Source organism: Triturus cristatus, chromosome 5_2, assembly GCF_964204655.1.
Source record: "Triturus cristatus chromosome 5_2, aTriCri1.1, whole genome shotgun sequence".
NCBI classification, from domain to species: Eukaryota; Metazoa; Chordata; class Amphibia; order Caudata; family Salamandridae; genus Triturus; species Triturus cristatus.
In genome coordinates this window covers 511,811,092-511,838,645 of record NC_140588.1, presented here as the reverse complement: position 1 = coordinate 511,838,645, position 27,554 = coordinate 511,811,092, and the positions used below count along the sequence as shown (strand labels likewise).

Sequence of the window (27,554 nt, the reverse complement as noted above, 5' to 3'; positions counted from 1 at the left end):
CAGTTGGCGTCTACATTCCAGTTCATAGTCAGTTGTTGCCATAATGACTGTCGCCCCTCCTTTGTCTGCCTGTTTTATAGTAATAGATGTATCACTAGATATATTCTTGATGGCCTCTGTTTCTGCCTTTGACATGTTGTTATAATGTCTTGACATAGGTGCATGAGACAGGTCTTTAAGTACAGCCTGTTCAAAAGTAATCACCTCAGGTGGCACCATATTAGTTCGAGGGGTAAAAGTAGATTTATTGTGTAGTCCACTGTCTGTCCGTTGTGTCATTTCCGTGTCTTTGAAGAACGACTTTAGCCTAACCTTACGGAAAAACTGTTGGATTTCGCATTGTTGTTTAAACTGGTCTATCTTTGGAGTTGGTACAAAGCCTAGGCCTCTCTGTAATACTCTGTGTTCAATCTCGGTAAGATGTCTTTGGGAAAGGTTGACTACTAAGTCTTCTTTTTGTTGTTGGTGGAACTCCGGGTCTCCATGGTTCTCGGGGTGTCCTCCCACTGAACTCTCATGCCTTGTGGGATTGTCTGACTGTTTTTTCTTCTTTGCCCTCGCCCTCTGCCCCAACCTCTGCCTAAAAAAGGCTGGTTGTACACCGGGGGGTAGAACTGGGGTGGGCCTTGTGGTGGTATAGGATATGGTGGGGGACCATGAGGGTGTATGGGGTATTGCCAAAATGCAGGATTCTGAAAGGGGCCCATCGGGAAATTTTGGTAGGTTTGGCGATTACCCTTGCGGAATGAGTTATAGTTCACTGATTCGGAACTAGAATTGCTATTACTTGAGGACCCTCGCCTTGAGGAGTTGGAAGCTGAATCTCCTGAATTATTAGAGGTAGGTGGTATAAAGTCTTCTTTCAGGTAAGGGTAGACTTTTTCTTTCTCAAAATTGCTCACATCTTTCTGTAGTTTCTTTACTTTCTGCTTCATAAGGTACTCACGATGTTCGGCCATTTCATTATTAATTTCTGAAAGTTTCGTCTTGTACAGAGTGGAGGCAGTGGCGCTTTTCAATGTGCTTTCTGCCAATTGGATTCTCGCCAAAAGTGCCTCTGCTAATCTTTTAGCGGTATTGATAATCAAGATAAGGAGGTCTCTGGTACATTTCCAGGAGACCTGGCACCAGTCGATTTTAAACGGGCCGTCTTCTAAAAAGATACGGGGGAAGATTTTAACTATTAGTCCGTTTGGAGCAATGTTAGCCCTAAGATATTCGGTCATTAGGGCTCCGTGAAGGGTGATCTTAACCCATTCTCTTTTCATTGAGGATAGGGATTGCCAATCTTCCGATTGGCTCCCTGTAGCTGAACCTCCATCTGTTCCAAGAATGGAGGGAGCACTCAAGATTTCGTCAGCAAAGGCTTCACCAAAACTCAGTCCTTGGCCCTCCATTGTTGTCAATCGTAATGGTGGGCGTATATTCTGAGTGGGATGTAGAAGCTATGATGTGGAGTTCATTAAAAACCGTGGTTCGTGTGTACCAACAACCAGTCGTTGTGGTTAGGATATGTTAAACGGAAGAAAGTATTAAATTCGGGGGATATACACAGGTTAACCCACCAGAAAGAAAGCCCCACGGATATGTATCCGTACAAGAGTTCAACGAGAAAAAGGAGGGGGGGCGAAAGAGGGCTTTGGAAAGAAGGTCCAGCTAGGTGTGCCCTATAATGACAAACAAAGTGATACCAAAGCTGTTCCTTAAAGATAATGAGACGAACCAAGAGAGTATACAGGTGACTAGTCTATGTAGTACTTAGTCGGATATTGGAGCCCTCATACAACCGTCTAGGTGTCGTGAATCACGTACCCATTGGGATGTGAAGCGTCATCATCGGGCTGCTCCTGCGTTGGGCCGGCTGGTGCAATGCTCAACGGGCTCTTTAGGAGCGCTCTTATGGAGATCTTTTTATCCGGACAGCCGTTAGGTGATTGAGGGTAGGGGGCTCTGTTGTGATGTAGATGAAAGAGTGAGAGTTAAAATAGGTAGGGGAGTGCCCACTGAATCAGTTTATTTTGGGGCCTTCTTACCTAATTAAAAATTGTGTGAGGTGGAGTGTGGAAGCCCAGAATTATGTGCTAGGTGGTCAACACTGCCTCATCTAGGGTCTGAGGTGGAGTGTGAAAGCCCAGAGTTATCTGCTAGGTGGTCAACACTACCTCATCTAGGGTCAACATGTTTCTCGCCCTGTTTGAGAAATACTCTGGCGATTCATCAGGACCTATTTGATTCTATCTACATTGGGCTGCATAACAAATTTTGAAACAGCATTTTTTAACAAGATTACCTGCAACTCGGTCTACCTGTAGAAAAGAAGACCAATAAGATTACAAAATGTAAAACATAAAGTGTTGTGGTTATATGGTGCGTCTCATATGCAAAGCATGTGCAACTATAGTGATGGTGCACGCTAAGCGTGGTGATAAAAACACACTAAAACCAAGTGATGTGAAAACTCCACAATGTGTCATTGGGTTTCAAGTAGCCTTATATAGCATCACAAGAACGTGCAGAGAGCACTTACCCTATCATATTCAAAGGTTAGCGTGCTGCAGTTCCTGGTAGAGGACGCAAGGAGTTCCTTGCGTTCTGTAATTGTATATATGACAAGGTTGCTGGCAAAATGGCATAGTGAAAGGTAAAAAACTCCAGGGTGATATAAAACCCCTTCTCTTGATTTAAAAAGGTTATACATATATATAATCACAACATATCTCTGTCTCCCCACATTGGTTGTTGTAAATTAGGCACACGTGGCAAAGATTAGGTAAAGTTAATCTTGATGCAAAAGGACCTCTCTATCTAATAAAGGTCTAGTCAATGATGCTTATAGTTCAAAGTAATTCCCCTTCAAAGTCTGAAGCCGTCCAAGTGGTAGAGGACAAGGTGAAAGACCGCTAAAAACGTTGTCTAAAATGATAATCAAAGAGTACTTACTAACGCGCCGAGTCCGCGTCTCCTGCTGACCTACCCCGATCTACCAGGACTGGGAGGTGGGGTGTCTAGTATCGCGGGGATTTAAATAGGAAGTGTTCCCATGGCTGGCGGCGGGAATACGCGTGGCCGTGCGGCGTAGTTGAGGTGAACGCCACGGTACATCATGGGCGCCATCTTGGGTGAGTATCAATATCGGCACAGTCAGGGTGAAGTCCGATGTTATATCGCTCTTGATAATGCACTCGCAGTTACGTGTGTTGCTATGATAATTAACACATGGGTAGGATTGGCACTGTAATTGAGTATCAATATCGGCACAGTCAGGGTAAAGTCCGATGTTATATCGCTCTTGATAATGCACTCGCTGTTACGTGTATTGTTATGATAATTATCACATAGGTAGGATTGGCACTATAATTAAGTAGCCCGTCCGAGATAAGTGCTGTGGACAATGGGTATGAATTTAAAATATGATTGGGGGAGATAAAATACTTGGACCCTTAGTCCTAATGGAAGCATCGCGGAGAGCGAATGAGAAATGGGCAAGAGAAGGGCACCTCAGATTGGTGTAAGAGGTGTTGGAGTTACTGCGGTAGTGTAGATGGGTCATAAGACACTAGTAGACCACTATAGCAGTTAGAGGTGTTTATCATAGTGGTTTAAGGGATGCCCATGGGATAGCTTCATTAAGGCCTGCAGTGTGGGACCCCAATCTATACACCCACCTTTGTTCCTTCACAAATAGTGCCTCTTTGGTGATGTTAGGAAAGGATTCCAAGACGAGCCATGTGAATGAATCTGGTGTATGTCCTGTTTCATGGAAATGCATGCACATCCTCGTGTTGGTTCTTTTGCAGCGAAAGTTGCTGCGGTGTTCTGTAATGCGTGTTTTTATGGTACGAGTTGTCATGCCAATGTATTGTAGTCTGCAGGGGCATGTGATAAGATACACGCAGTTTGCTGTGTTACAATTAGTGTGGTGGCGTAGTTCCCACTTGAAGCCATTACTGAATTGTACAGATTTGTGTGTCGAAGTGAGGGGGCACACGGAGCAAGAACCACATGGGTAATGTCCACTGACAGGTGGTAGATTCCAAAGAATTCTTTGGGTGGCATTCCCCTGTGTGCGTGGACGGGTGTGTATAAGTGTATCCCTCAAGTTTTTCGTACGCTTAAACGAGAACCTGGGGGTTTCAATGTTCATTGTACCTGTGTTGAGGATATTCCAGTGTTTTTTAATGCATTTCGTGATCACATTAGAAGCAGGAGTAAAGGAAATGACACAGGTAAGGACATCAGTAGGGTTTTGTGTCCTAGGTGCTAGCAACGCCTCCCGATGGTTATTGCGCGCTCTCTTGTTAGCTAGGGCTATTTGTTTTTCTGGGTATTCCCGTGCTCTCAAGTTAGTAGCCAATCTAGTAGCCTCCAACTTGTAGTCAGACAGGTCACTACAATTGCGTCTTACCCTCAAAAATTGTCCGACAGGTAAGTTCTCCTTCAGACTTCGTGGATGGTGACTGGAATAGAGTAACAAACTATTCCGGTCTGTCGGTTTTTTGTATAGAGTCGTGGTGAGAGTACCCCTGTTTAGAACGACATTCAGATCTAGGAATGGGACGTTTTTTTCGGAGATTGTGTGTGTAAACTTAAGGTGTGGATCTAGGGTGTTAATCCAACTACAGAAGTCGATACAAGTTGACATCTCTCCTTTCCATAGTATCAGGATGTCGTCAATGAACCTCTTCCAAAGGTATATATCAGTGGAGAATGGATTTGAGTGATGGAAAATATTGCGTGTCTCAAAGTCAGCCATGTAGAGACATGCTAGACTCGGCGCAAATGTGCTGCCCATACAAGTGCCTTGTGTCTGTTTGTAAATTTGGCCTTTAAATTCAAAAAAAATTTCGGTTAGGGCTAACGTAGCGCAATCCATTATAAAACTGATAGGTGTGTTGTGGTCCCAGGGATCGTGGTTGAGGACACTCTCTACCACATCAAGTGTGGCCCTCTGGGGTATGTTGGTGTATAGAGCCTGTACATCTAGGGTTACTAGTAGTTTGATCTCCTCGGTGGGAGGTAATCCTGTTATCAGGCGAAGTAGATCTGAGGTGTCTTGTATGTAGGATTGTGTTTTTTTGACAAATGGTTGTAAAAAATAATCGCAAAATTGCGAGAGGGGTTCAAGCACTGAATCAATTCCTGATACTATAGGCCTGCCTGGTACCGGGGAAATCCCTTTATGGATTGTTGGCAGAGTGTAGAAATATGGGGTCCTTGGGTTCTTTTTAATCAGAAATGCTGCTTCTTTCTTGCTTAACCAACCCTGGCTCTCAGCTGAGAAGACCAAAGATGTGATGGTTGTCAAAAGGCGCTGCGTGGGGTTGTGTGTGACTGGAGTGTAGTAGTCCCGGTCACTCAGTTGGCGTCTACATTCCAGTTCATAGTCAGTTGTTGCCATAATGACTGTCGCCCCTCCTTTGTCTGCCTGTTTTATAGTAATAGATGTATCACTAGATATATTCTTGATGGCCTCTGTTTCTGCCTTTGACATGTTGTTATAATGTCTTGACATAGGTGCATGAGACAGGTCTTTAAGTACAGCCTGTTCAAAAGTAATCACCTCAGGTGGCACCATATTAGTTCGAGGGGTAAAAGTAGATTTATTGTGTAGTCCACTGTCTGTCCGTTGTGTCATTTCCGTGTCTTTGAAGAACGACTTTAGCCTAACCTTACGGAAAAACTGTTGGATTTCGCATTGTTGTTTAAACTGGTCTATCTTTGGAGTTGGTACAAAGCCTAGGCCTCTCTGTAATACTCTGTGTTCAATCTCGGTAAGATGTCTTTGGGAAAGGTTGACTACTAAGTCTTCTTTTTGTTGTTGGTGGAACTCCGGGTCTCCATGGTTCTCGGGGTGTCCTCCCACTGAACTCTCATGCCTTGTGGGATTGTCTGACTGTTTTTTCTTCTTTGCCCTCGCCCTCTGCCCCAACCTCTGCCTAAAAAAGGCTGGTTGTACACCGGGGGGTAGAACTGGGGTGGGCCTTGTGGTGGTATAGGATATGGTGGGGGACCATGAGGGTGTATGGGGTATTGCCAAAATGCAGGATTCTGAAAGGGGCCCATTGGGAAATTTTGGTAGGTTTGGCGATTACCCTTGCGGAATGAGTTATAGTTCACTGATTCGGAACTAGAATTGCTATTACTTGAGGACCCTCGCCTTGAGGAGTTGGAAGCTGAATCTCCTGAATTATTAGAGGTAGGTGGTATAAAGTCTTCTTTCAGGTAAGGGTAGACTTTTTCTTTCTCAAAATTGCTCACATCTTTCTGTAGTTTCTTTACTTTCTGCTTCATAAGGTACTCACGATGTTCGGCCATTTCATTATTAATTTCTGAAAGTTTCGTCTTGTACAGAGTGGAGGCAGTGGCGCTTTTCAATGTGCTTTCTGCCAATTGGATTCTCGCCAAAAGTGCCTCTGCTAATCTTTTAGCGGTATTGATAATCAAGATAAGGAGGTCTCTGGTACATTTCCAGGAGACCTGGCACCAGTCGATTTTAAACGGGCCGTCTTCTAAAAAGATACGGGGGAAGATTTTAACTATTAGTCCGTTTGGAGCAATGTTAGCCCTAAGATATTCGGTCATTAGGGCTCCGTGAAGGGTGATCTTAACCCATTCTCTTTTCATTGAGGATAGGGATTGCCAATCTTCCGATTGGCTCCCTGTAGCTGAACCTCCATCTGTTCCAAGAATGGAGGGAGCACTCAAGATTTCGTCAGCAAAGGCTTCACCAAAACTCAGTCCTTGGCCCTCCATTGTTGTCAATCGTAATGGTGGGCGTATATTCTGAGTGGGATGTAGAAGCTATGATGTGGAGTTCATTAAAAACCGTGGTTCGTGTGTACCAACAACCAGTCGTTGTGGTTAGGATATGTTAAACGGAAGAAAGTATTAAATTCGGGGGATATACACAGGTTAACCCACCAGAAAGAAAGCCCCACGGATATGTATCCGTACAAGAGTTCAACGAGAAAAAGGAGGGGGGGCGAAAGAGGGCTTTGGAAAGAAGGTCCAGCTAGGTGTGCCCTATAATGACAAACAAAGTGATACCAAAGCTGTTCCTTAAAGATAATGAGACGAACCAAGAGAGTATACAGGTGACTAGTCTATGTAGTACTTAGTCGGATATTGGAGCCCTCATACAACCGTCTAGGTGTCGTGAATCACGTACCCATTGGGATGTGAAGCGTCATCATCGGGCTGCTCCTGCGTTGGGCCGGCTGGTGCAATGCTCAACGGGCTCTTTAGGAGCGCTCTTATGGAGATCTTTTTATCCGGACAGCCGTTAGGTGATTGAGGGTAGGGGGCTCTGTTGTGATGTAGATGAAAGAGTGAGAGTTAAAATAGGTAGGGGAGTGCCCACTGAATCAGTTTATTTTGGGGCCTTCTTACCTAATTAAAAATTGTGTGAGGTGGAGTGTGGAAGCCCAGAATTATGTGCTAGGTGGTCAACACTGCCTCATCTAGGGTCTGAGGTGGAGTGTGAAAGCCCAGAGTTATCTGCTAGGTGGTCAACACTACCTCATCTAGGGTCAACATGTTTCTCGCCCTGTTTGAGAAATACTCTGGCGATTCATCAGGACCTATTTGATTCTATCTACATTGGGCTGCATAACAAATTTTGAAACAGCATTTTTTAACAAGATTACCTGCAACTCGGTCTACCTGTAGAAAAGAAGACCAATAAGATTACAAAATGTAAAACATAAAGTGTTGTGGTTATATGGTGCGTCTCATATGCAAAGCATGTGCAACTATAGTGATGGTGCACGCTAAGCGTGGTGATAAAAACACACTAAAACCAAGTGATGTGAAAACTCCACAATGTGTCATTGGGTTTCAAGTAGCCTTATATAGCATCACAAGAACGTGCAGAGAGCACTTACCCTATCATATTCAAAGGTTAGCGTGCTGCAGTTCCTGGTAGAGGACGCAAGGAGTTCCTTGCGTTCTGTAATTGTATATATGACAAGGTTGCTGGCAAAATGGCATAGTGAAAGGTAAAAAACTCCAGGGTGATATAAAACCCCTTCTCTTGATTTAAAAAGGTTATACATATATATAATCACAACATATCTCTGTCTCCCCACATTGGTTGTTGTAAATTAGGCACACGTGGCAAAGATTAGGTAAAGTTAATCTTGATGCAAAAGGACCTCTCTATCTAATAAAGGTCTAGTCAATGATGCTTATAGTTCAAAGTAATTCCCCTTCAAAGTCTGAAGCCGTCCAAGTGGTAGAGGACAAGGTGAAAGACCGCTAAAAACGTTGTCTAAAATGATAATCAAAGAGTACTTACTAACGCGCCGAGTCCGCGTCTCCTGCTGACCTACCCCGATCTACCAGGACTGGGAGGTGGGGTGTCTAGTATCGCGGGGATTTAAATAGGAAGTGTTCCCATGGCTGGCGGCGGGAATACGCGTGGCCGTGCGGCGTAGTTGAGGTGAACGCCACGGTACATCATGGGCGCCATCTTGGGTGAGTATCAATATCGGCACAGTCAGGGTGAAGTCCGATGTTATATCGCTCTTGATAATGCACTCGCAGTTACGTGTGTTGCTATGATAATTAACACATGGGTAGGATTGGCACTGTAATTGAGTATCAATATCGGCACAGTCAGGGTAAAGTCCGATGTTATATCGCTCTTGATAATGCACTCGCTGTTACGTGTATTGTTATGATAATTATCACATAGGTAGGATTGGCACTATAATTAAGTAGCCCGTCCGAGATAAGTGCTGTGGACAATGGGTATGAATTTAAAATATGATTGGGGGAGATAAAATACTTGGACCCTTAGTCCTAATGGAAGCATCGCGGAGAGCGAATGAGAAATGGGCAAGAGAAGGGCACCTCAGATTGGTGTAAGAGGTGTTGGAGTTACTGCGGTAGTGTAGATGGGTCATAAGACACTAGTAGACCACTATAGCAGTTAGAGGTGTTTATCATAGTGGTTTAAGGGATGCCCATGGGATAGCTTCATTAAGGCCTGCAGTGTGGGACCCCAATCTATACACCCACCTTTGTTCCTTCACAAATAGTGCCTCTTTGGTGATGTTAGGAAAGGATTCCAAGACGAGCCATGTGAATGAATCTGGTGTATGTCCTGTTTCATGGAAATGCATGCACATCCTCGTGTTGGTTCTTTTGCAGCGAAAGTTGCTGCGGTGTTCTGTAATGCGTGTTTTTATGGTACGAGTTGTCATGCCAATGTATTGTAGTCTGCAGGGGCATGTGATAAGATACACGCAGTTTGCTGTGTTACAATTAGTGTGGTGGCGTAGTTCCCACTTGAAGCCATTACTGAATTGTACAGATTTGTGTGTCGAAGTGAGGGGGCACACGGAGCAAGAACCACATGGGTAATGTCCACTGACAGGTGGTAGATTCCAAAGAATTCTTTGGGTGGCATTCCCCTGTGTGCGTGGACGGGTGTGTATAAGTGTATCCCTCAAGTTTTTCGTACGCTTAAACGAGAACCTGGGGGTTTCAATGTTCATTGTACCTGTGTTGAGGATATTCCAGTGTTTTTTAATGCATTTCGTGATCACATTAGAAGCAGGAGTAAAGGAAATGACACAGGTAAGGACATCAGTAGGGTTTTGTGTCCTAGGTGCTAGCAACGCCTCCCGATGGTTATTGCGCGCTCTCTTGTTAGCTAGGGCTATTTGTTTTTCTGGGTATTCCCGTGCTCTCAAGTTAGTAGCCAATCTAGTAGCCTCCAACTTGTAGTCAGACAGGTCACTACAATTGCGTCTTACCCTCAAAAATTGTCCGACAGGTAAGTTCTCCTTCAGACTTCGTGGATGGTGACTGGAATAGAGTAACAAACTATTCCGGTCTGTCGGTTTTTTGTATAGAGTCGTGGTGAGAGTACCCCTGTTTAGAACGACATTCAGATCTAGGAATGGGACGTTTTTTTCGGAGATTGTGTGTGTAAACTTAAGGTGTGGATCTAGGGTGTTAATCCAACTACAGAAGTCGATACAAGTTGACATCTCTCCTTTCCATAGTATCAGGATGTCGTCAATGAACCTCTTCCAAAGGTATATATCAGTGGAGAATGGATTTGAGTGATGGAAAATATTGCGTGTCTCAAAGTCAGCCATGTAGAGACATGCTAGACTCGGCGCAAATGTGCTGCCCATACAAGTGCCTTGTGTCTGTTTGTAAATTTGGCCTTTAAATTCAAAAAAATTTTCGGTTAGGGCTAACGTAGCGCAATCCATTATAAAACTGATAGGTGTGTTGTGGTCCCAGGGATCGTGGTTGAGGACACTCTCTACCACATCAAGTGTGGCCCTCTGGGGTATGTTGGTGTATAGAGCCTGTACATCTAGGGTTACTAGTAGTTTGATCTCCTCGGTGGGAGGTAATCCTGTTATCAGGCGAAGTAGATCTGAGGTGTCTTGTATGTAGGATTGTGTTTTTTTGACAAATGGTTGTAAAAAATAATCGCAAAATTGCGAGAGGGGTTCAAGCACTGAATCAATTCCTGATACTATAGGCCTGCCTGGTACCGGGGAAATCCCTTTATGGATTTTTGGCAGAGTGTAGAAATATGGGGTCCTTGGGTTCTTTTTAATCAGAAATGCTGCTTCTTTCTTGCTTAACCAACCCTGGCTCTCAGCTGAGAAGACCAAAGATGTGATGGTTGTCAAAAGGCGCTGCGTGGGGTTGTGTGTGACTGGAGTGTAGTAGTCCCGGTCACTCAGTTGGCGTCTACATTCCAGTTCATAGTCAGTTGTTGCCATAATGACTGTCGCCCCTCCTTTGTCTGCCTGTTTTATAGTAATAGATGTATCACTAGATATATTCTTGATGGCCTCTGTTTCTGCCTTTGACATGTTGTTATAATGTCTTGACATAGGTGCATGAGACAGGTCTTTAAGTACAGCCTGTTCAAAAGTAATCACCTCAGGTGGCACCATATTAGTTCGAGGGGTAAAAGTAGATTTATTGTGTAGTCCACTGTCTGTCCGTTGTGTCATTTCCGTGTCTTTGAAGAACGACTTTAGCCTAACCTTACGGAAAAACTGTTGGATTTCGCATTGTTGTTTAAACTGGTCTATCTTTGGAGTTGGTACAAAGCCTAGGCCTCTCTGTAATACTCTGTGTTCAATCTCGGTAAGATGTCTTTGGGAAAGGTTGACTACTAAGTCTTCTTTTTGTTGTTGGTGGAACTCCGGGTCTCCATGGTTCTCGGGGTGTCCTCCCACTGAACTCTCATGCCTTGTGGGATTGTCTGACTGTTTTTTCTTCTTTGCCCTCGCCCTCTGCCCCAACCTCTGCCTAAAAAAGGCTGGTTGTACACCGGGGGGTAGAACTGGGGTGGGCCTTGTGGTGGTATAGGATATGGTGGGGGACCATGAGGGTGTATGGGGTATTGCCAAAATGCAGGATTCTGAAAGGGGCCCATTGGGAAATTTTGGTAGGTTTGGCGATTACCCTTGCGGAATGAGTTATAGTTCACTGATTCGGAACTAGAATTGCTATTACTTGAGGACCCTCGCCTTGAGGAGTTGGAAGCTGAATCTCCTGAATTATTAGAGGTAGGTGGTATAAAGTCTTCTTTCAGGTAAGGGTAGACTTTTTCTTTCTCAAAATTGCTCACATCTTTCTGTAGTTTCTTTACTTTCTGCTTCATAAGGTACTCACGATGTTCGGCCATTTCATTATTAATTTCTGAAAGTTTTGTCTTGTACAGAGTGGAGGCAGTGGCGCTTTTCAATGTGCTTTCTGCCAATTGGATTCTCGCCAAAAGTGCCTCTGCTAATCTTTTAGCGGTATTGATAATCAAGATAAGGAGGTCTCTGGTACATTTCCAGGAGACCTGGCACCAGTCGATTTTAAACGGGCCGTCTTCTAAAAAGATACGGGGGAAGATTTTAACTATTAGTCCGTTTGGAGCAATGTTAGCCCTAAGATATTCGGTCATTAGGGCTCCGTGAAGGGTGATCTTAACCCATTCTCTTTTCATTGAGGATAGGGATTGCCAATCTTCCGATTGGCTCCCTGTAGCTGAACCTCCATCTGTTCCAAGAATGGAGGGAGCACTCAAGATTTCGTCAGCAAAGGCTTCACCAAAACTCAGTCCTTGGCCCTCCATTGTTGTCAATCGTAATGGTGGGCGTATATTCTGAGTGGGATGTAGAAGCTATGATGTGGAGTTCATTAAAAACCGTGGTTCGTGTGTACCAACAACCAGTCGTTGTGGTTAGGATATGTTAAACGGAAGAAAGTATTAAATTCGGGGGATATACACAGGTTAACCCACCAGAAAGAAAGCCCCACGGATATGTATCCGTACAAGAGTTCAACGAGAAAAAGGAGGGGGGGCGAAAGAGGGCTTTGGAAAGAAGGTCCAGCTAGGTGTGCCCTATAATGACAAACAAAGTGATACCAAAGCTGTTCCTTAAAGATAATGAGACGAACCAAGAGAGTATACAGGTGACTAGTCTATGTAGTACTTAGTCGGATATTGGAGCCCTCATACAACCGTCTAGGTGTCGTGAATCACGTACCCATTGGGATGTGAAGCGTCATCATCGGGCTGCTCCTGCGTTGGGCCGGCTGGTGCAATGCTCAACGGGCTCTTTAGGAGCGCTCTTATGGAGATCTTTTTATCCGGACAGCCGTTAGGTGATTGAGGGTAGGGGGCTCTGTTGTGATGTAGATGAAAGAGTGAGAGTTAAAATAGGTAGGGGAGTGCCCACTGAATCAGTTTATTTTGGGGCCTTCTTACCTAATTAAAAATTGTGTGAGGTGGAGTGTGGAAGCCCAGAATTATGTGCTAGGTGGTCAACACTGCCTCATCTAGGGTCTGAGGTGGAGTGTGAAAGCCCAGAGTTATCTGCTAGGTGGTCAACACTACCTCATCTAGGGTCAACATGTTTCTCGCCCTGTTTGAGAAATACTCTGGCGATTCATCAGGACCTATTTGATTCTATCTACATTGGGCTGCATAACAAATTTTGAAACAGCATTTTTTAACAAGATTACCTGCAACTCGGTCTACCTGTAGAAAAGAAGACCAATAAGATTACAAAATGTAAAACATAAAGTGTTGTGGTTATATGGTGCGTCTCATATGCAAAGCATGTGCAACTATAGTGATGGTGCACGCTAAGCGTGGTGATAAAAACACACTAAAACCAAGTGATGTGAAAACTCCACAATGTGTCATTGGGTTTCAAGTAGCCTTATATAGCATCACAAGAACGTGCAGAGAGCACTTACCCTATCATATTCAAAGGTTAGCGTGCTGCAGTTCCTGGTAGAGGACGCAAGGAGTTCCTTGCGTTCTGTAATTGTATATATGACAAGGTTGCTGGCAAAATGGCATAGTGAAAGGTAAAAAACTCCAGGGTGATATAAAACCCCTTCTCTTGATTTAAAAAGGTTATACATATATATAATCACAACATATCTCTGTCTCCCCACATTGGTTGTTGTAAATTAGGCACACGTGGCAAAGATTAGGTAAAGTTAATCTTGATGCAAAAGGACCTCTCTATCTAATAAAGGTCTAGTCAATGATGCTTATAGTTCAAAGTAATTCCCCTTCAAAGTCTGAAGCCGTCCAAGTGGTAGAGGACAAGGTGAAAGACCGCTAAAAACGTTGTCTAAAATGATAATCAAAGAGTACTTACTAACGCGCCGAGTCCGCGTCTCCTGCTGACCTACCCCGATCTACCAGGACTGGGAGGTGGGGTGTCTAGTATCGCGGGGATTTAAATAGGAAGTGTTCCCATGGCTGGCGGCGGGAATACGCGTGGCCGTGCGGCGTAGTTGAGGTGAACGCCACGGTACATCATGGGCGCCATCTTGGGTGAGTATCAATATCGGCACAGTCAGGGTGAAGTCCGATGTTATATCGCTCTTGATAATGCACTCGCAGTTACGTGTGTTGCTATGATAATTAACACATGGGTAGGATTGGCACTGTAATTGAGTATCAATATCGGCACAGTCAGGGTAAAGTCCGATGTTATATCGCTCTTGATAATGCACTCGCTGTTACGTGTATTGTTATGATAATTATCACATAGGTAGGATTGGCACTATAATTAAGTAGCCCGTCCGAGATAAGTGCTGTGGACAATGGGTATGAATTTAAAATATGATTGGGGGAGATAAAATACTTGGACCCTTAGTCCTAATGGAAGCATCGCGGAGAGCGAATGAGAAATGGGCAAGAGAAGGGCACCTCAGATTGGTGTAAGAGGTGTTGGAGTTACTGCGGTAGTGTAGATGGGTCATAAGACACTAGTAGACCACTATAGCAGTTAGAGGTGTTTATCATAGTGGTTTAAGGGATGCCCATGGGATAGCTTCATTAAGGCCTGCAGTGTGGGACCCCAATCTATACACCCACCTTTGTTCCTTCACAAATAGTGCCTCTTTGGTGATGTTAGGAAAGGATTCCAAGACGAGCCATGTGAATGAATCTGGTGTATGTCCTGTTTCATGGAAATGCATGCACATCCTCGTGTTGGTTCTTTTGCAGCGAAAGTTGCTGCGGTGTTCTGTAATGCGTGTTTTTATGGGAGCCAATCTTCCGATTGGCTCCCTGTAGCTGAACCTCCATCTGTTCCAAGAATGGAGGGAGCACTCAAGATTTCGTCAGCAAAGGCTTCACCAAAACTCAGTCCTTGGCCCTCCATTGTTGTCAATCGTAATGGTGGGCGTATATTCTGAGTGGGATGTAGAAGCTATGATGTGGAGTTCATTAAAAACCGTGGTTCGTGTGTACCAACAACCAGTCGTTGTGGTTAGGATATGTTAAACGGAAGAAAGTATTAAATTCGGGGGATATACACAGGTTAACCCACCAGAAAGAAAGCCCCACGGATATGTATCCGTACAAGAGTTCAACGAGAAAAAGGAGGGGGGGCGAAAGAGGGCTTTGGAAATTTTTCAGCTCTCTGCTATACTGGCATATGGCATGTGCCAGAACTGTTGACACATGCTGTTTGCTGGCACAGTTCTTGCACATTCAGCAGGTGGGCATATGGGCTAGCCGGGGAGGAGAGTAGTGATCACTGTGTACCCCATGTCAGTTCTTAGCCACAGGGACAGTGCTGTGGACAATTTTGTGTCAATGTCTTTTGCCTCAAGTGTTTTTGCAGTCAGAGGACATAGATCCTGCATGTTCAGGCATGATGCCAGCACTGATTTGATGCATTAAATGTGTTACATATTATTATATTGAAAATCTGATATGTCTCTGAAAATTGCCCAGTGTTCCACTGCCAGATTACTGGCAACACAATCAGGTTTTTTTCAAAATGCTATTCTTCGACTTTATTTGAAACTTTGCCCACTTCTGATGTGTGTTGTACTGCGCAACACACAAGCAAAGTGGTAAAAGTTAGGAGAAATAAATGCATTTCTCCTTTTTAACACCTGCTTCATAGTGACATTATTTTTAGTGCAAAACCTTGTCTGCTATTGTTAGTTAATAGAGTTTTGTGTCAAAAACCTTGGATGGTTGAATAGGAACACCCATGTACCACCCATGAAATGCCACCTTGATTTTACGTTGAGGCAGTTTTCCAGCTGAAAACTAGTTTTGCACCCAAAAGTAAACCCACAAAAAAGCATTTTGTGCATGTTAGTGTCACTTTATGGTTGCCAACCCAGCGGAAAATGTTTGTAAATGTGAGCCACAGTCCCGGGGTCCAAAAAGGTGTCACCATTTTGCTACTTGTGTTGCAAACAGAGCAAAATCACCTTGCATTCCTTAATAAAAGTGAAATATGTGAGTAAGGTTTAGGCAAAATCATTTTGCTCCATTGCCCATTACGTAATAGTACACAATGTGGTAAATACTCACCGGGGTAAAGTGCTTAATAAATAAAATAATATAAATGTACTAATTTTTCCCGTTTTTTATATCTTTATTCTTTAAAACCCCTTGCAAAACGTCCTTCTCCACTCCCTGTTAAATAGGCATTAATATAGTGAGAAACTATATTTGTACCAGTGGGACATGGTCTTTGTCACCCAGAATCCCACAGCAGACACTATGTTTACCTCGGCTTAGGTATTATCCCAAACACTTCCATTTGTTATAGTGAACGGAGTCAGGGAGACATCTGTACCCTCCCTTAGAAAACAATGAACTCCGCACTGCTATTAATCACAGCGACATGTTAGGTTAGACATTCCAAACGTTTGTCTTTTTCTTGGGTTCTGTATATATTCTTTTTCTCGGGCACAAACCTAATGGTCTTAGGAAAGGTAGATTCGAATATAAATAGACTGCCCTACAATGCCCAATCACAGAGCCGTGCACAGCATGGCTTCTATTTATACTTGCTTCCAAAATTCTTCTTCTTAAAGTTTTTGGAAAGAGCCAGCTCTGTTGACTTTCCAAGCATTTTGAACAGTCTGGCAGCCCCGAGCATTCTATTAATAGCTCTAGTTCTGTCTGAGCAGGGGATCTGCAGCCTGGTCTCTAGTTCTCTGTAAAACAGGGTTCAGATCTTTGTTGATAGCGCAAAGGGCGGTGAGAATAGAAGCTGGACGCCATGTTGGACCAGCACTAAAATAAAAAACCACAACCCGTAATCAAAGGCTTGTGCAGGAGACGGGGATCGCGATTCAACTTTGCCGCCCCTGTTGACTTCCCGGTCTAAAATATGTAAACTAGCTTTGAATATTTGCATGTGTACGCACATGCACACATCATACACATGAATGTGTGGACTTGCAGTGTGTGTTGGATTACATGTGCTTGATAGTTGTCTGCTGCATAATCCCTACAGTTTGATATCCTTCATCCCAACGGCTCCAGTGGTCTTATCGTAGCTCCATGATGGTGCGCAAGCCACAAAGCCCATCTTCTGAGAGGAGGTGGCTCAGGGTCCTTTTAAGTGCTACGGGCCCTGGTTTTCAGCCTTGTGAATGTTTTATTGGGAGGGGACCTGGGTTGGTCCCTTCGATATTACCCAGGTGGGGTCGTCAAGGACCTCAGGAGCAACCAGTGCAACCTAGCACACTTTCAAGATCCCTTGACCCCTCGGGGGCATCAAACTATCTGCAAAACATGCATGGCTGAACTTCTCCTGCATCTTTGTTTGCATTTGTACCCTTGCACATGTTGCGTACTTGAACCAGGTGCAAATAGGACTCATTTACCTGAGGTGCGTCTCGTTCTGTAATATTAAACACATGAACCCAAGCAAGATTGGTCTGAAAAATCTGCAACTCTCTTATTTTTCAGACCAAACTATTTATATATTAGAGTCACAAATTCAGATACTGCTTTTTAATTTGGCAAAGCACTTTATCGGATCATACTTCCATTGTCTGCACTTTTCACGCTCAGTTAGATTCCTTCCCCAAAGCAACATCCTCCTACACCCCAACACCTTGACTGAAATCTAAAGGTGGATGTCACTCCACCAGCTACAATGTAACACACGGAATTCCTATTAATCTCACCAAAAACCCAGCCTTCTTGTACAAGAGTAGAGTGATTCTACTCCCCGTTCTCACCCAGGTTGCAAACCGACCATGTGGAGTGCCAAATGTCTGGGTTTCTTCCTGGACACCTGGCTTAACCTCTAGAAGCAAATCTCTGCCAAAGCGCCTATCACCACCTAAGTCTTCTTTCGGCTATCAGGCAGTTCATTTCAGAGTCTGCCGGCCAGGCACCCTTCCTCTTTAAGAGTGGATTATAGGAACTCACTACTCTCTGAAATAACAAATATCAGTGTTGGCCTCTTAGAGCAGTGGTGCATGCAGCGGCATGATTTGTCAAAGGCCATAAGAAATGTGACCACATCATCCCGAGCTCAGTAATTCTTAAATGGCTCCCCATCGAAGCCATAGCTCAATCTAAGACCAACTGAAAATCTAAAAATCTCTGGTGCCCAACAGAGATGCAGCAACTCGGAATCCCTTTCACCTTGAGCCTCCCACATTCAATCAGAAACATTATATGAAACAGGCATTCTCATGAAGTGCAACAAAGAGCTGGAACTCTCTCCCACTATCCCTTCGGTCAACCCGTTGTCCTGCCGCTTCCAAAAAGGAATTCAAAATTTGGCTCACCCTTTAAATCTTCATACACTTGAACGACACTTTGGCGAGGGCTGTATTCGCTTCATCTCCTTCCCTCTCGTAGATCTATTGCCTAATTTCTTGTTGAACTGATCTGACATCCCCGCTTTGTTTGCATATCCATTTATCCTTGACGATTCTTCCCTTTTAATGCATCCATATTTCTTCTGTAAAGTGCTCTAATGCCCATGGGTCATGTTCACATAACATAAAAACGCAAAAATCAATCTATAAAAAACATTGAAAGGAATTACCTTCTGCAGCCTTGCATTCCCCCATTGGCTCACTGCTATTTTATCCTGGAATATGTTTTATGTTGTACTTTTCAGCACTGTTCATTATAACAATGCTGCACAAGTCCAAACTGTAGAACAAAGGACTACATTGATGCAGTCGAACCCTTCTGATCATTGAGCATTCCAGTAACCATGTGAAATGAAGATCTCATGGTCGTCATTAACATGCATACGGCACAAATGTCGTCCCTGTCTACCAATAGAGGTTCTTCAACGCAACGAGAATAATTCGCTCTTCACGCCAGGCCTATGTTTTCCACACTCTCTACTTGATTTGCTGCTCGTGGGAAACAATTTTCATTCAAAGATGGACCCCAGGTGCTGGTGACTGCTTGCAGTCCAGCTGACTGTGAAACAGGAAGCATGAGCGACTGAGAGGAATCCACACGTGACCAAACAACCAGTACGGCGGTGTGCGACACAAGCGTGGGAAACCATGCAGCGGATTCCGCCTTTCCTGGAAGATGACATCATTGCCATTAAACATGGCGCTCAGCTTCCCCAAATCTCATAGATGTTCAAACATGCTGTTTTAAATTTAAATAAAAACATGAGCTGAGAAGGCAATTTATGTCTTCTTACTCCCTACTATAGTTTCATGCATAGTATCTGTTAACTGATCCAGTCTCTTCTTGAAGCCTTATTTATGGACTATTTAACTGCATCTTTAATAGGTGTGTGCCAAAAGGCAGCAGTTCTTCGCTGTAGTAGTTGGAGTGGAGCTCCATTCATGTTTATTTTTGATTTAAGAATGTAATCTGCACACTTTTGCAATGCAAGCAGTGTTTTTCTTTTAGACAGAATTCTTTTATTTGCAATCTTCAGGTCTTGTAGTCTGTAAATACCATCAGTTGCAGAGTTTAGTTAGACTCTGACATGTTGGTTTGTCTACATGAAGCCACCATGATGCAGTAACAGTGTACCTGCAGATACCTTGTAACTCTTGTTGCTCAACCCTCTGTTGTCCAATTGTCTAGTTATTCCTCCTGTTGCACATGCTGGTCCTTCTGCGCGGCATGGACAAGAGGTGCATGGAGAGAGTAACAAGATGAATGACGAGAATTGTAAAGGAGACTGCTGCGAGATTTAGTGGGATGCAGTGCGCGTGCAGTGTGAGTGTGGTGGGAGTGAGTGATGAATGCATATCCGCTGGAAGTACACCACGCATCACTCACACTGCACCAGAACACACTTGTTGACAATTCTTGCATGCATTATTTGGAAAACCGCCACTGGAAAAGTTTGGACCGTACAACAAGTATTCGGGCCCCAGTAAAAACACATGCATGCTGCGTGCCAAATTCCCTAGAAGCACTATTTGCAGAGCTCATCTTTAATATGGTGTTTTTCGCTACATCCTATGGCATTACTGCAAGTATGCACGGAGCCCGATAGGCAAGGTTTACTTTGTATGTTTTATTCACCTTATAGAGCTTTAATATTTTTGGTTCATTCGGCTGGGCTCGCCTGACAGGTAGAGCTGAATGGGATGTCACAAGGTGGAGCCAGACAACAGTGCAGGAGGGCTTTCTATCAGCTATCTGGCGTCGCTCCGATGAGCAACGCTGCCTTGCTTGTGCTGCGGACACATTGGCATGGCGGATTTCTAAGCTTTAGAAGAGCAATGATGCCCACAGTGCGTGGTGCTCTCAGACATCAATCTTTGAACCTTTTCACCAAGCGGTGCATTGCCTCAGTGAAGAGGTCCTTTGTAATAAGGGTTGCCTGTTTTCAGGGTACATGCTCGTTTCCTCTGTTACTTAAGTTTAACAAAGCTCCGGCAGGTAATTGAATAAGAAAATCCTTTCAGGATAGGTGGCCGAGAAGAGAATATCATGTACCCAGAAGTAAATACCTTCGGACATCAAATTGTTCATGTACAAAAAAAAAGTGTTAGACACAATTGAGGCGTGATGCCGTTCCCAGATGTGCCAGCCTTGTCGTCGTGTGCCGAATCCCCCCCACACCCTGCGCCCCCTGCCCTAGCACTCTTACCTGCATGGGCCGAGCCTGGCTGGCACATCTTGGAACGGCACCACACCTCAATTGTGTCTTAGACTTTTTTTATACATAAACAATTTGATATTTGAAGGTATTTCCTTCTTACCTGCACGGGCTGCGTCTGGTGCCAGCTACCCTTTATCACATTCATCTTGTGTTCACTGACTACTGATAATATCTGAACAAGGAACACTTCTGGTTTAAAAATCGAATACACTATACCAGCTGCCTGCTTTTTGTGTTCATCCGTGGAAGTATCACAACCTATGATGTACCATCCCATCATGAACACTTGTGTGTCTGCCAATAGACATGCGCCATTCTGGAATTAGGATTTCCAATGTAGTATGTTCCATGACATCCCAGCCGGTGTTATTAGCCAATGATAATTCTGTGCTCCACCTCGTAGACATGTAGTGTTAAAAGGAATGTGTTCATGTATGGTCTACGTAACACAAGTGTGGTGTTGAGTGTGGCGTTGACATTGACAGGTCGTTTGTCTGTTGCAGGTTTGCTTTACAACCTCACAGCTGATATAGCCCAGAGGGAGAAGGGGCTGCCGTCCAGGATATACTTTGCCGCATCTGGAGAAATGGCGGGCCAAGGCAAACTCCAGCTCTCCTACAAGGAGGAGAAGTGCGAGCACTACCTTGCCAATTTGAAGGTACGGTGATGTCTTGTAATCCCTCAAGCTATGCTGATTTCCATCTCACAACCTTAGCATGCAACTATCACGTGATAGTTCCTTTTCCCTAAAAAGAGAAACACAGTTAGTACAGTCATGGAACAGTTGGTTCACAGCATTTTCAGCTTGCACATGTAACTTATGCACACATTCTTCAGCTCTGTGCTCGTTTGACTGATTTTACCAGTGTATGTTGCATAGTTCCCACAGGCCTTTTCTTCTGGAATGCAGCACTGTTCAGTGCTAACAGGGGTGCATTGCTGCTGTTTAATATAATGTTACTGATTTATCATGGCTTCTGAAATTGGGGGTGGGGGACTGTCTTATGACGACTGAAGAGTTGCCTACGTTATATTTCTGTTTCTTTGCCAGTGTTGTTTTGAATTTATTGCATGGTAGACAAGCAAATATGTCATCCATAAGGGCAATGTGGTGCAGGTAATGAATAGGGGCCTAAATGTTGGTGGATCCTCCTATGTTGCAACTGTGGTTGTATTTCCGGTTGTGTTTCTGTGCCCATGAGCTGGTTCGTGGATTGTTGATATAACGTTTCACTATGCAGATTGCCTGCACAGTGGCCTTGGTTACTAAGTGGTGGTAAATATGCTGTGTGGAAAACCCCTTTCAATCATGGTACATGATCCACCATATTTACAACGATGCAGCTCGGGGTGTAAGTGTACCCCATGAATGATGCTGAGTCTGCAAAGATCAAATAACTGAATAAGAGGGCGAAACAGTTTAAATTAACATGACACATTAATACACACTACTACAAAATGTGTTTCCTCATCTGAGTTGTCTCAAAAACTCTGGTGTCTCCACCTTTTAAGTGTAAATTTAATTGAAGGAGATTTTCTTACATCGTTCAACAAGACCCATTTGCCCACTTCTTGCATTTTTGCATTTGACCTATTTTTTAGTCCAAAGGTCAGATTGCGTTCTTCTAGAAAGTCGTGGCTGTGTAATGGCAGCTTCCAAGAATGGGAACTGTATCTGCGGCTGGCTTGCTACCATATAAAGCATTTCTCCCAGAGCCTAATAACCGAGGCCTATATTCTAGGTTTGTGGTGTGTGTTGGTACTTCACTTTCTGCTTTCCTAGAGGTGAGCTGGGTAGCCACAGACCAAAAAAAGGATGTGGGCCCTGACCTATGACCTACACCCGGATATGCACGAAGCTAATTGTGAAAATGTTGCCACGTGTAAATGCAACTGCAGCACTTTTACAGACTTGTAGGATGCTCCTGACATTGGTTGGAAAGGAGATACGTGATGTGGTCCATGTAGCTAGTATATCGCTGACCAATGGGCAGGACTACTGGAATTATGTAGCAGAGAAGGACCACATTATGCTGTAATGTTATCCAAATTATGCGGCAAAAATTTGCAGAATAATGCAGCACATTTTGTGATTTGATTACCTCATTATTCTGACATTTTTACATATGTTTACACTATCTGGACACATGTTTCACCCCACCAGTACCAGTTTGACCCCCAAATGCAGCAATAAGTAACTGAAAGGTGACCAGGGAACCTTAGCGAAGGACCTTACGCTGCGCTACAATGTGTCGACGCGTTTTTTTAAAACTTGTGACCTGTTTTGGCTACAGATTATGCAACAGATGATGGTTTATGTGGCAAATGCAGCAAAGCCATAATTCCAGTGGCCATATCTATGAGATTATGAGAGTGCAGCGGTTGCACTCGCAGACACATTATAGTATCTTTTCAGCTGCGTTGTACTTGGTTTTCAATGGGCCGGTCGGTGAATTCGTTTACAGGCACAAGGGTTGTGCCTGGTGATTTAACTATGACAACTGTTGTGAACCTCAACGCAAACATGCATAGGAAGGATTTCAAGTGATTATTGTGAATTTATTTACTACATCATTATAATTTTTAAAGTGATTTATTTGTGATTGCACTTTCTGTGTGTCTGTTGACAGCATGGGGTTGGTTTTGTTGTCAGCCTCTGTATTGTTCCTTTCTTAATGGCTCTTTCTTGCATCTGTTTGCCTTTGTTTCCCGTTCTCCTCCGTGTCAAGATGCACTCGGCATATTTTGGGGCTATTGTGTGCCCAACATGGTTTAAATTTAGAAGTATTTATTTAATTTCCTCCGTTCTGCTCCGGTGGGTGGCCATGTTCTAGGAATATACAGTGATGGTGGTGAGCTTGTGTCTGTGAGCAGCGTCTCTTTAACAATAGGCCTTTGAAGCGAAGAATCATAGCTACGAATTGGAAGAAAAATGTCTTTCTTTCTGAAGTGATTTTTTGCTACTGCTTTGTAATTATCTTCATAAACATGTTTCCCCCCTAAAACAGGTAAACATGAAAGAAGGACCCATGAAGGTGTCTAAAGTGTTTGTTTCATTAACAATAAGTTTGGTTGTTACGTTTTTTCTTTTGTTTGACTTCATCTGTGAAGTATTTCTACTTGTATTATGCTTTTCTCGTTTCTTGGGTAGTTCTTTCTTGAGTTTTTTAAAGTGATTTTCAGTATCCCTTTCAGACTTTGTGTATATGCTTCCTTGCAAGATGGGATATCTTCTGTGATATTCCTCCTGTGATAACCACACCCCACCACACCCTCTGCTGTTAGCCGCTTTTTTCTTTTCCAAAGCAGTCTAAGTGGTCCTTTCCTTGCAGTGTCTTCCTCCCAAAACCTTTGTGAGTTTCTATTGTAGGAGTTAAATAATTACGTCACTCCAGCAGAAAGTTCTTCTTGGTCATAGTGCTGACTTTGGACACGTTTGCATTTAGGTTCACTGAGTTCACTGCCCTCCTATCAACAGGAGGGTACCTTGACTAGCACTGTAGGTGCTAAGACTGGAGTATTGATGTGTATTGCTCAAGGCATAGTTGCCATGACTTTGCAGTACACTGGGTGGGGGAGATTAAACGAAGTATTTTCTGCGTCGTCTTGTGTTGGTCACTCCTGTGTGTATAAGTATCGATGTATATGCAATACCATACCTTGTGAACGGCTTCCCACTGAGTGTGAGGTGTGAGACATCCTCCAACATAAGCCCTCAGGTTTCTTCACCTTTTGTTAAGTTGTGTGCTTTTGTATAGCACAGTTACACCATGTTATTAACATGTATGATCCTGTAATGCTTTAGAGTCTGGTCACTTTTTACTGTTCTGAGGTTTTTGTCAATGTTATGATGAAATTGTGTTTTGGTTGTGTTTCAGAATGTTTCAAGGTGAATTACACTGGAAAGTGGCCAGCAAAATTAGAATATGCTTATATATTGTGTGTTAAATGATTATTATATTCTTGGAGAATGGATAGATAGATCCTCTTATGGATTCGTCTAAAGTAGTACGTACATGAATAATTGTGCCATTTACTTTGTTTTACTGAGCTGTATGGTTGTGACTCATCTTGGAATGGCTGTTCAGCCATGACACAACTTGTGGCATTGATGCAGGGTGGAAAGATGTGAGTTTAATATATTTAGGTTAAGTGCCGAATGGTTGAAATATAGTTTGGCGAGAGGATAAGCATGTGCAGTTGAAGTGGAAATGCTCGGAGATGTGTAGTGTGTGAGATGATGCCAGGTTTATGCTGAAGCTATACTATTAGTGTTTGGTGAAGTATGAATTACATTTTATTAGAAGTGCTGTTGAGATATGAATGGTGAGCCATCTATGTGGCTTTGAACTTTTCTTTAGGCCTGATGGTGCCAATGATTGTGTTGAAAGTGTACTGTTGACGGAGGGTGAATTGTTAACGTGATCACTGGAAAAATGAGATTGAGCAGCTGCAGTGCTTTCAAAATAACTATGAACTTAATCACGTGCTGCATAAGTTGAAGATATTAATGAAAAAAACGTTTGTTTCCACCTCAAATGGATCAAAAGCTATTAAAGCTGCTGCACGGAGAGGACAGTGCTCTGCCAACAAATCTACTGAAGTAAACTGGTCACTTTCAGCTGTTAATTGCTCTATTCAGCCCTTTAAAGAGGTGATAATGTTCTTCAGATAGTGTTTGTCAACGTCTTCCCACCATCATATCTGAAATCGCGTCCCTTTCTTAGCCCTCTTGATCAGTCTTTGAAAGCCTGACATGTAAAATGATCGAGATGATCCTAAAGGTACGCTGTTCACCGCAGGTGCCACGAATCACGCCTTTCACTTGTGCTACCAGCAAACTCAATCCGAAAGCCCTCAAAAATGGCAATTGAAACAGCACTGAAGGGACCGGCCTCAAACTGTGTGGCTGATCCATCAAGATTGTTGTTTGGTGACTTTCAAGTTGGACAATCCACGGGAGCCCTGGTGTTAGACCTCTTGCCCTCAGTATGAATCCTTTAGTCAGGTCGCCAGTTCTCTTTGCCCAGTTTGATGGACGTGCAGCAAAATGTGATGCGCCTCATAAACCGCACCTCCTATGCCTTCAGCCATAGGCTGAATTGCTTGATCCTGATGTCTTTTGTTTGGGGCCCTTGGGACCTGCCTGTGGTGCCACTCTCATTAACTGTCCTAGTATTGCTGGGAACTTATTTTGTTACTAATGCAGGTGAATCATTTGATTCAGGGTAACAATTCCTAAAGCTCCTCCTTATAGGCGCCCATCACCTCTTCCACAGCAGGCCATGCTACCTGGACTCTTGCCCTCTGTAAACAAGAAATTGTGCCTGCCACAGTGTTCTTCACTCCTTGACTTGCCTTGCCCAGACCTCCCTGTTCTGGTGTTATTAGTTATTAACGGAGCTCCTGACTTCATCTACTGAAAGAAAAGGTAGAAGCCGCACAGTGACCATTCAGGAGTCAGGGCTTGATGCTTTTGGGTGGATTCTGGGGTGAGATCTCTGTTTGTGGGGGTGGGGTTGGTGTATGAGTGGTCACAATGAGATGTTTCATGCATATTGGGAGTGCCTGTAAAGCAGCTGTATTCAGACTGGAAGTGGTAGGAGATACGACATGCTTTGGTGGACAAAAGAAGGGCAGACATTTTGATTACTTGGGATCTGATAAGCAACTTGCCAGAGCCCTGCAGCCAGGGTCTCGTGTTTAGAATTCTTGGCCAGGGTGTTGAAACTGCAGCAGTGTGTTTACACAAAAGGACACACCGCTGGCCGCTTGACACTTAACAGTTGGAAAAACAGCCTGCTAGGTGATCAGAGCCAGAAGGCCTGTTATGATTAGATAAAGATGAAAGTCTTGTGCTGAGTTTTGCTCTTCTTTGAGCTTTCTTTTCTGAAACCCCTTTTTCAAACACGGACATACCACCAGCCCATTGCAGCCTGTTCACACAGCTCTATGAAACCTTGCAGCCCGAATTGTTACAACAAATATGTTAAAAACAAAACTAGTTCGGTATCTATTTGCTGTTCTGTCTGTGATTGGTGCTCACTGTTAAACAATAAACGAATGGTGCAATGTTCACCTAAGATGGGCTTGACATATTTAGCTTTCAAAATAATATACATCTGTCTGGCCATGTTCTCTTGGGCTGCCTCACTGCACCACGGGAAGCACATGATGTGGCACACCGCACAGATTCTTGGGAAATGTACGGTTGGGGCACTCCCTGTCTTTGACCTGCTCCTCTGCCTTTTGGCTAGCTTCACACTATAGAAATACGGTGAACAACCTTTACAACGCAACTGTTACAACGCACTACACTTACAACGAAATTTTTACAATGCAACATCCACTACAACGCATTCCATTACATAGCATGACACTACAACGCATGTTTAAAAACTACCTTTACAACGCATTCCATTACATCGCATACTACCTTTACAACGCATACCATTACAACGCAATCCAACACTTACTCTACTGTTGCACCCCCTGGAGTTAGAATAGTAATTTTTACCCCTATACTATGCGTTGTAATGGTATGCGTTGTAAAGGTAGTATGCGATGTAATGGAATGCGTTGTAAAGGTAGTTTTTAAACATGCGTTGTAGTGTCATGCTATGTAATGGAATGCGTTGTAGTGGATGTTGCGTTGCAAAAATGCGTTGTAAGTGCATGCGTTGTAAAAGTGTGCGTTGTAACGACATACATCCTAGAAATACCACACACATACATAAGTACATAGATACATACATACATAGTCCTGGGCACATATAGGCTGCAGGGGAGCACCTAAAGATTTCATGAAAGCAGTGCTTGACACCTTGGATTAACATGATGGTGTCAGTCTGTGTGATGCTGAACGCATCTCCAAGGGTGCTCTTGGGGTGAATGGTAATCACGTTTTCCTGCGCTATTTTGAGAGGAGGTCAGGCATAGTTGACTTCGGATGCTCAGCGCCAATCGACGAGATACAAACCAGAGCTCCAATCTCGGTGCTTACCTGAGTAAAAACAAAAGTGGACAATGATGAGGAACACTGCACCAGGTGAAGAAGAAGAAAGTCAAAACAATACAAAAATAATATGTGCCAACATAAAAGGTTAAGACATGGCATTAATTAGGGGTAGCTGCTGGTAACCCTGGCTTGCCCTTTGTTGCCTCTGGCACTACCCATGC

General features: G+C 43.7%; 1 protein-coding gene across 1 annotated transcript in view; it reads left to right on the top strand.

Moving 5' to 3' along the window:
* Positions 1-27,554, top strand: part of ITGA9 (integrin subunit alpha 9) — a 962,089-nt gene that overhangs the window by 257,617 nt on the left and 676,918 nt on the right. Inside the window, exon 15 of the mRNA XM_085607531.1 lies at positions 20,879-21,033. Coding sequence (XP_085463657.1) covers positions 20,879-21,033 — 155 coding nt within the window. The remainder of the gene's footprint in view (positions 1-20,878; positions 21,034-27,554) is intronic.